This window comes from Argentina silus, assembly GCF_951799395.1.
Source record: "Argentina silus genome assembly, chromosome: 5".
Lineage (NCBI taxonomy): Eukaryota > Metazoa > Chordata > Actinopteri > Argentiniformes > Argentinidae > Argentina > Argentina silus.
This window is the reverse complement of record NC_139659.1, coordinates 5497940-5507939: the sequence shown is the minus strand read 5'-3', so window position 1 is coordinate 5507939 and position 10000 is coordinate 5497940. Positions and strand designations below refer to the sequence as shown.

The 10000-nt window shown below is 48.0% G+C and overlaps 1 protein-coding gene across 7 annotated transcripts in view; it reads left to right on the top strand.

Moving 5' to 3' along the window:
- rgs3a (regulator of G protein signaling 3a) overlaps positions 1-9790 on the top strand; it is a gene marked incomplete at its 5' end in the record, with an annotated part of 105738 nt that extends 95948 nt beyond the window's left edge. For 6 of the 7 annotated variants that reach the window (XM_083669903.1, XM_083669904.1, XM_083669905.1 and 3 more), the window contains 4 exons: positions 3723-3824; positions 5166-5227; positions 6721-6887; positions 7533-9790. In XM_083669903.1, coding sequence (XP_083526029.1) covers positions 3723-3824; positions 5166-5227; positions 6721-6887; positions 7533-7733 — 532 coding nt within the window. In that variant the 3' untranslated portion in view covers positions 7734-9790. Of the gene's footprint in view, positions 1-1733; positions 1859-3722; positions 3825-5165; positions 5228-6720; positions 6888-7532 lie in introns of those variants that run through there. The other variant, XM_083669909.1, reaches the window with a different exon arrangement.
- Between the last annotated feature and the right edge of the window lie 210 nt (positions 9791-10000).

Below are 10000 nucleotides of genomic sequence, written 5' to 3'. Positions count from 1 at the left end.
GTGTGTGTGTGTGTGTGTGTGTGTGTGTGTGTGTGTGTGTGTGTGTGTGTGTGGTTGGGGGAACTGACTGACATACGGCATGCGGCCCTGGGGTTTACTGTGTAGCGGAGCTGTGTGGAATGTGTCCTCCACCCTCCGTGGCAGCTGAAGAGAGTGGACTGTGTATGTGTGTGTGTGTGTGTGTGTGTGTGTGTGTGTGTGCGTTAGCATGCCCCTCTCTACCACAGCCCCACCGGCCCCTTAGTCGGTCCTCCGCAGTATGAGCTAATAAACGCTGTGGCAGCGTGATGGATGATGGTGGCTGTAGAAGTGGTCATGTGAGAAACCGCATCATCTCAGCTGTACATTGAGATGGATTTCTGCTCCCTCACATGGGTCAGTTGTCTTATCTTATCGTATTGTACAGATCGCTAAGCATGAACGTAAATCACAACACTATTGAACTAATTGACTCAGACAGCAACGGCACTACTGACATACCGGCGTGGTTTGAATAGAGTGGAGGGTGGTCAGTTTAAGAAGCATTGGACCCGTTTACTGGCTGTTTTTAGAACTATATATTTATACAAAATGTTGTGCATTTTAACTAACGAGTGGGATCGTTCTTTTGTCCGGTTTGCCCGGTTACTGCATGGCTGTGCGATCGGCTCATGTCCATGCAGTACACTGAATTCACCACACGGTGGCAGCGTGGAGTTGTGAATCCAGCTCACTCTTCACCATTTCTCCTCCCTGACCTCTATGGCACTGTCCCATCCCTCCACACAGCGCAGTTCACTCTCTTGTATTGAAACCAGACTTCGATAATAAAGGCTTTCATGAGAGCTTGCAAATATTTTCCAGGGCCCATAAAACACTCATCCCTCTCCTCACATGCACTGGCAATGGCTACGTGTTCGGCTTACTCTCCCATAGTTGAAAACCAAATTACCCCTTTGGCGGCTAAAAATAGACCAATCAAAAACATTCCTCCTCTCTATTATGATTTTTATGCTTCTAAAATGCTTCATTATTTGGGCAGTGATCACTTCAGACTGGCCAATGTGTGTGTCTGTGTGTGTGTGTGTGTGTGTGTGTGTGTGTGTGTGTGTGTGTGTGTGTGTGTGTGTGTGTGTGTGTGTCTGTGTGTGTGTGTGTGTGTGTGTGTGTGTGTGTGTGTGTGTGTGTGTGTGTGTGTGTGTGTGTGTGTTTGTTGATAAGAGTACTCAGCCAGAGGTGGAGGAGGCTGATGTTTTCCACCACACTATGACACAGTTGTCATTCAGTTGCACTATAGACTCCTCATCTGGATAGTGCGAGGTTAGACTTTATACAGCCAGAAATATTTTAATCAGGCAATGCAACGCCTACCCATTTAACGGGAGCCTTGTTAAAAACAACCTTCTCTTTATGGGTATCGTGACGATGTGGCCACTAAGTCCTGTCGTTGGTGTATTCCAAAAATATCCTCTCTGAAGGCGTGGAATTTATGAGCAGATCGCTGGAATTCCTTTCAGTCTTTTTTTTGTTTTGTTTTGCCTTTACAATCAATTTCCTGATCTCGCTTAGAGAGAAATGTGGAGACATCCGGTAGGGAGGGGGGCTTCTCTCTCTGTCTCTCTCTCTCTCTCTCTCTCTCTCTCTCTTCTCTCTGCAGGCACAGAGGATCAGAGTATAAGAGTGTAGACTAACGTCTACTAATGTCATCACCGTCTTCCGTCCAGCAGGAGAGGTTAGAGAGAAGGATAAGAGCTGACGATAGCGTGGCCTAGGCTGTGAGAGGTCTTCCCACCCTGCACACCCACACCCCACTCTAACCCCGGTGGCAGCCCACATCCACAGCTGGAGGCCATGTTTTCCTTCAGTCATTCATTACACTGTAAATCACTCCTCTCCTTCTCCTCTCCTCTCTCACACACACACATCTTGAAAGAAGCTGCTTGTATTCCTCCAAGTTGACTTACACACACACAGACACACACACACACACACACAGACACACACACACACACACACACACACACACACACACACACACACACCTTGTCCGCCTCCTTGAAAGAAAGGAGCTACTCAGCTCACGGTTGCCCGTGACGACGGGAGGTGCCGCGTCACCCTACAGTAAATAGTTGCCCAGTGTTGTTGTATCCTGACTCTTCGTTAGGCAGGTCACTTTTTGCTTTTTTTTCCCCTCCTGGTCGTGCCCTGGTTGGAACGTTGCTGGAAAGCTCACAAAGGTATCCTGGTGGATAGCCTGGCCGCAGCCCACAACATCCACACCCAGACCCAGCCTAGCTCTGCCCCCCCCCCCCCCCCCCCCCCTCCCTCCCGCCCTCCCTCCTCTCATCTCCTCTCTTGGAGCAGGGACACAGGGCCCCTTTCAGCACATAAGGCTGGCTCTAGATGACAGAACCTGTGAACTGAAGTGTGTGTGTGTGTGTGTGTGTGTGTGTGTGTGTGTGTGTGTGTGTGTGCGTGTGTGTGCGTGTGTATGCATGTGTGTGCATGTGTCTGTGTGTCTGTATGTCTGTGTGTCTGTGTGTCTGTGTGTCTGTGTGTGCGCGCGCCGTGTGGCGAGGGTCCAAAAATGGATACTAATTCTTAATTTGGATCCTTGTGGTCTCATCGGGGCTCTCACTGTGGCACTAAGAGAGCTGGCAGTGATTAGCAAGGAGTGGAGTTGGTGAGCGCTAATACACAGTGGAAATCAACCAGGACATGGGTGTCGCGTGGGGCCATGTCCCAATGAGGAAGCACGTGAGGCCAGGACAGACGCCCAGGGATTCAGGGGGGTAGCATAGCATGGCCTGGGCTGGTACTGTACTGTTTACCCACAGGAGGGAGTGGAGGGGAGGGCAGGTGAGGGCAGGGCGGGCGGTGTTTATAGGTGGGGGGGTTGATGATGCGGGGGGGGGGGGGGGGGGAGGGTTGGGGTGGGGGGGTGCTGGAAGAGGAGGAGGGGGAAGAGGAGGAGGGGGGTGCAGCTGTGCCTTGTGTCCTGGCCCGAGGGCCCCGGCCCTAGGTTCGCTCCCTCTCAGGGTACCCTCTTGGGCAGCTGGAGGATTGCGTGATGGGAACAGAGGAGTGAGAGGAGTGAGCCTCTCCTCCTTCACTGCCACATTCACTCACTCCCTTCCTAAGAACCTGCCAGTGATAGAACGAGAGGAGAGAGAGAGAGAGAGAGAGAGAGAGAGAGAGAGAGGGACAGATAGATAGATAGATTGAAAGAAGACATTGACACAGAGAAGGAGAGGAACTGTCACTGCCACGATAGCCCTACCAACTGGAAACTTTTACTCTACTATACCCTACTTGAATACCCTGCTGAAGTCTAAAATGTACACAGCTCTCTGGTTCTTACTCTTTTGGCTTTTCTGGGTTTTCTGGAAGCATATGGATTTGATTTGAAGCGCTGGAGTTGTCTTTAAACTTGAGCTGTGTTTCCCATGACTTGGAATTGGATTGAATTGTTTTGTTTTGATTTTCGGAATACTCGACTCAACCCCCATTCTTTCTCTCTTTCCCCCTCCTTCTCCCTTCCTCCCTTCCCCTCTCTCTCTCTCTCTCTCTCTCTCTCTCTCTATCCCTCTCTCTATCCCTCTCTCTGTCTTTTCTCTATCCAAACGTCTTTCTCAATCTGCTCTTTATCACTCTATTCACTCCTCTTACACTTTCTCTCTCTCTCTCTCTCTCTCTCTCTCCTGCTCTCTTCCTCTATCTCTCCCCATCCTTCCCTCTCTCAGGGCCAAAGACATGAAGAACCGGCTGGCTTTCCTGAGGAGGAGGAATGAATCTCCCGGAAGCAACCCAGCCAGCAAATTGGACAAAACCATGAAGTCAGTCAAGTGAGTGGGACTGTGTGTGTGTGTGTGTGTGTGTGTGTGTATGTATGTGTATATGTGTGTGTGTGTTTATGTGTGTGTGTGTGGGGGGGGTGCGCGCCTGCATGCCCGCTTCCTAGGTCTCAGCCCAGCTGGTGATGCCCAGTTGCAGCCAGACGAGTGGGCAGCAGAGAGAGAGAGAGAGAGAGAGAGAGAGAGAGAGAGGGGGAGCGCTTGTAAAGCCGCAGACTGAACGAAATGAAATGAAGGGAGGAAGGAAGGAAGGAAGGAAGGAAGGAAGAGAAAGGGATGACGGATTGATTGCAGCACTTGATTCGTTTAATGATCTTTGGTGGATCACATCTGAAAGCGAAGGTGGAGGTTTCAGATATGGTTATGGCAGCTATGCCATAGTGTTGAACTGAACTGGGAGAAGTCCAGATAAGAGAGTGTATCTGTATTCGCTGTGTAAATCCAGAGACCGACCCATTCAGAATACCTCTGTATTGTATTTATATTGATATTGAAATACATAGAAATACATATGTATTATATGTTTCTATAGGGCTGGTTGGACTTACAGCAGTATATCAGAACAATATCTTGTAGTGAGAGAGAAAGAGAGAGAGAGAGGGAGAGAGGGAGAAAGAGAGAGAGAGAGAGAGAGAGAGAGAGAGAGAGAGACACACACACACAGAGAGACAAACCACTCTTGGACTCTATCTGACACTCTCTAAGAGTCCACTAATCTAGTGCATTTGATAACATGTACCTGTAAGAAATAGGGGGTGTCATTGTTGCATATTTCATAGTGCTTGTAAAAGTAGGTTTGGTTTTGCAGTTGGTTTGGTCTGCAGATGTTTCAGAGGAGAGTGAGGTAGTGTGTATGCTCTTTCACCGAGTACAGAGAGAATGAGAAAGACAGAGGGCGGAGAGAAGGGCTGGGGCGGGGGAGGGGGGGGGGCGGGGGGGGCAGACCATCAGGGCTGACAACCCATCCCATAGGCTGGATCAGTCTCCGCCCCTCCCTACCTCCCAAGCTGCAGTCAGAGGGACTATAAGAGTCGCTGCCAGTAGAGGCAGTCAGACAGACTTACGCTCACACACGCTCACACAGTTTCAGAGCACTAGCAAGTGAGTGTAACAGAGACAGAGAGAGAGAGAGAGAGACACACACACACACAGAGGAGAAACAAGGCAGTGATACCCTGAGGAATACTACCAGAACACCACCACCACACAGCTATTTACCTGTCCAGTCCAGTCCAGTCCAGTCTTACGGAGCACAGCTCTTCGGATGGGTCACACAATGAGAAACCTGGCAGAGATGGGCTTGCTAAAGAACCGCTCCGCTTTCATTTGCAGGCCCACCCCGGAGGAGGCACTCAAATGGGGGGAGTCGCTCGACAAGCTGCTGGTCCACAAATGTAAGTATGCCTTTTTTTTTTGTCTTCCTCTTCTCCTTCTTTTCCCCCTCTCCTTCTCTTCATTTTCTCCTCCTCCTCCTCCTCCTCCTTCTTTTTCTTCAATCAATCAAAGCCCGGGGGATAAAGGAAGTGACTACTGCAGTCTGCTTTTAATTGCGATTGCCATATGGTCCCATGTGGCTTTGGTTTCTGCTCTAGCTTTAAGACTATTGCATAGGGATTTTAGAACTATTTCATGGGGACTTTGGGACTATTGCATAGGGACTTTGGGACTTTGCATTGGGACTTCGGGACTATTGCATAGGGACTTTAGGACTTAAGGTTGCATCGATGAAAGCCCAAACAATGTGCATGTGTTACAGGGAGGAAATATGCTCATATTCATCTGCATTTGGCATGCATGCCTTGCTTGTGTGTGTGTGTGTGTGTGTGTGTGTGTGTGTGTGTGTGTGTGTGTGCGCGCACCCGCGCGCCTCTACACAGTGAATGGCCAGTCTGTTCAGCAGTAGCACTCTACACTCCTCCACTAATCCTGATGATGAATAGACCCCATGCATTAGTATATTTAGGGGGAGAGAGAGAGAGAGAGGGGGGGGGGGGGGGCAGATTATGGTCTCCAGAGCTGCACTATATCTGTATATGCTTCCATAATTCATACCCTGGTGGGAGTGCCGTTGGCCGGGGCTCGAGGAATCTTAATCCCGTTCAGCTCTGTGATGACGTGGGGTCGAACTAACACCATCTATTCCTCAAAACGAGAGAGATGAGTTTAAAGATGCCACACTTTTAGCTACCCCTTTTCTCTTTCTCCCTTTTACCCCCCACGGCCTTTCATTCTTTCACTGCCTTTCCCCTCTCCTGCTGCTCTTCCACTCCTCCTTCCCCCTCCCTCGCTCTGGGTGAAAGGGGAGCAATTTTGTTGGTTCTGGTGGTGCTATCAGCCCAGGGGGAGTTCATGGGAACGGAAAGGTGCGGGCGTCTTAGGAGGGTGGGATGCGGCTTCCTGCTATTCTTACCCTGAATGCCTTTTCCTCAAGTCATTAACAACACCAGACCCCAAACACCAAGCACCAGGAATAGGCACCCCCCCCCCCCCCCCCTCTTCTCTCTGAAAAAGAAAGCGTCTCTCTTTGTTCAGAACATGGAGAAAGGAAATGTAGTGTAGAGTAGATGAGAGGGGAAATGCGAGTGTAATGACACTATGTCATAATTGTGTCCGTGTGAAAGTGTGATGTATGGTCATGGAAGGGATACCACATGGTTTGTGTGTTTTGGAGGTGACTGTGTAGGTGACAGCATGCTAACAGCCGCAGTGTCATCTGAACCGCATGACTCAACAGAGACTATACTGCTATTTCTGCTCCTCTCTCCTTCACGGAGAGAGAGATGACTCTTTGTTGCCATGGTACTTCAGTCACGTCCACTAACCAACACATACCTCTCTCTCTCTCTCTCTCTCTCCCTTTCTCTTTCCTATTCCTTCTTTCCTTCAGATGGTCTGGCAGCCTTCAGAGCTTTCCTGCGCACGGAGTTCAGCGAGGAGAATCTGGAATTCTGGTTGGCGTGCGAGGATTACAAGAAGGTCAAGTCGCAATCCAAGATGGCATCCAAAGCCAAGAAAATATTTGCAGAATACATCGCTATCCAATCTTGTAAAGAGGTGAGCAACATGCTGAAATATGCATGCATGCACACACACACACACACACACACACACACACACACACAAACACACATACAGCCCCCTGAAGATGGATGGCGGAAAATAGCCGCCTCACCTATCATTCCCCCTCTCCAGCCATTAGCCAATGTTGACACCTACAGTAACTGGGCACTCCTTCAGATCCCAACATGTTTACATTGACTCACCGGAAAAGGGCTAAGTCAGAGCCCCTATCAATTAAGATGCTGTTTGCTAACCCCCACGCCTATGCCCATGATTCACTCTTAATGGATGAAAAGAGCTGTACTGTAGAGTGACCCTAAACCCCGGGCATGGTTCCCTGTTGTGATAGATGTGATGTGTAATGTCTGACAGAATGGGCTGAAAGGAGGAGGAAGGAGTGAGTTGGACACAATGTGAGGTCATGCCTGACTAATGGGCTGGTGTTGGCTTACCCTGACACCCCCCACCCCCCCACCCCTCATATGTTTCAAACCTGGAGAGCCTTCTGGAAATGTCAAATCAGGCCCTCACAACAGCTCGAACCACTTCTCAAGTAGCCTTTGAAACTAAACTAACCAGCTGCTCTCTCCTCTCTTCTCTCCCTCCCCCCCTCCCCCCTTCCCTCATTCCCTCTTTCAGGTGAACTTGGATTCGTACACCCGGGAGCACACCAAGGAGAACCTGCAGAGTGTGACGCGCTCGACCTTCGACCTTGCGCAGAGGAGGATATACGGCCTGATGGAGAAGGACTCGTACCCTCGCTTTCTGCGCTCAGAACTCTACATGGACTTAGTGAACCAGAAGAAGCCCAGCTCCACATCCACCTCCTCCTCCTCGTAAAGACAGAGGGATAGAAAGAGAAAGAGATGTCGACGAAAGAGAGAAAGGCAGAGACTTGAAAGCAAGGGGGGGAGGTTGATTTTGTTTCGTTCGCCTTTTGTTTTTGTTTCTGCCATCCTGTCCGCTATGATTTCGGTGTGAAAGAGACGGCAAGGCCCGGCACTGAGAGGAATGTTGTTGACACAACGTCACAGTGGATGGAGAGATGGATGGAGAGCCTTGTCCGGTGAAAAGAGGGACAGTCGGCCCACGTGAGGGCCGGCCAGAGCAGGTGCTGGATCCACAACGCTGGATTCTCGGATCACTTCCATTGATCACTGTCTGTCATGAACAAACGTTCGTCCGTATTTAAGTTGTCTCCCAGATGTACAGGAGACAAGAGGGGTGATGAACACCCCACAGACATGAAGACAGTCCGGTACTGTTTTGTTGCTTTTGATATCATCTTTTTTTTAATTTGTTGAATCCCCACTCTTCCCATCCTCCTCCTCCTCCTCCTCCGCCTCCACCTCCTCTTATGGAGCCAGTTCTAATGCTGTTGGTACGACACAGTGGTTTATTTTATTCCAATGTTTCTTCATGTTCCACACCGCTTTCTAGACCATTTACAAACTGTCTTGCGAGAAAAGGAGACCATTTGGTGAAGCTTGATGTCTGGATGACTGGACAAAAAAACTGACTTTTCTGTCCTTTATTTGACTGTTTTTCTCAGTTGTTTTTTTGTCCATGTCTCTCTCAAGCACCACATCTGTTTAACACCCTCCAACTTGTCGCATTCATCCAAAGAGAGAGAGAGAGAGAGAGAGAGAGAGAGAAAGAAAGAAAGATGGAGGAGAAGGAGGAGGAGAAAAGAGAAATACCATCAATGGACAAACTAAACTGCAGAAGCTGAAATGTACCTCTCTCACTCGAAAAGATCTTGGAAATTAAACAAAACAAACATACTTTGCTGCCTGTCTCCAAAAAGACTGTCGTGGAAACAAAAAGAAATTGGGAGAAGAAAAGGAGGGGCTTGACTGTGGTCAGCCCACCATTGTAGCTCCACCTGGACTGGGACTGAACGAGGCAGCATACTCAGGACATGAAGGCACTCGACTCTAAAGCTTCCAAGCTTGTTTTTACTTTGTTTCATTAACTGTTTTTAAACATAAGATGTTGTCTGTTTGTTTTTTTTATTATTTTTTTAATTATAATTTTTTAGGTTCAAACCTGCACTCCATTGGTGTACTGAGCAATACTGTTGGGAGGTTGCTCGTTTCGTAGACGTAACAAAAAAAGAAAAAGACAATGCTTCACCTGTACAAAGGTTTGCCTATTTATTTAGATACTTGCTGGATGCTTCACACTCCCCATTGCACTCAGCTGAAAGCTCCCTCCCCCCTCCCCCCTCCCCCCTCCCCTCCTCCCCCTAACACCCCTCCCCCCAAACCACCCACCAGGTCCACCGCTGTCCTGACTTTAAGTGCAATATGTTTTTATTTTTGTTTATTTGTTTGTTTGTACATTATTTTCCTGTTTTGGATAAGTTTCAATTTTCTTATGGGAAAGACAATGGCTTGAGCTCTGTACTATTAACTTTATTTGTTAAGAGTTGTGTTGCAAAAATTCAGCTATAAGGTTGATTTACAGTTTAAAGTAAATAAACAAGAATAGATTCATGAATTAAGCAAGTAATTCTAACTGTGTGTGTAACCCTGGCAGCAGGCAGCTAGGGGGTTAAGGATTGTAAATATAATTCTTTAAGAAAACAATGAAAAAAAGACAAAAACAAGAGGTTCCATGTGCGTTAAGATGGAGCCTGGCTGTATCTATGTAAATATGAGAGACTCAAAAGCTATAAGATGACATGTATTGTTATAAACATGAGGAAGGGTGGGTAAGGGCCACCCTTTTCCTGGTCATACACTGCTTGTAAGGAGTTTTATGAAATGTATTTTATCATTTTCACTGTTTACAATTCAAACGCATCTCCTAAGATAGCAAGCGAAAAAGACAATAGAGTACATTTTGGTGTCATTGCTAAAGATAAATAAAACAACCAACTGGTGAAATAATAACGTCTATGTCTATGGAGTTTTCCTTTTCTCAGGATTTGAACAACAACAACAACAAGTACAGTACATACTGTCAATAATGAACACATCGCCTAGTCTAGAAAGACGTGTGTGTGTGTGTGTGTGTGTGTGTGTGTGTGTGTGTGTGTGTGTGTATGTGTGTGTGTACACAAATATATAGTACATGCAGTATGTCAACATTGCAGAGAGTCT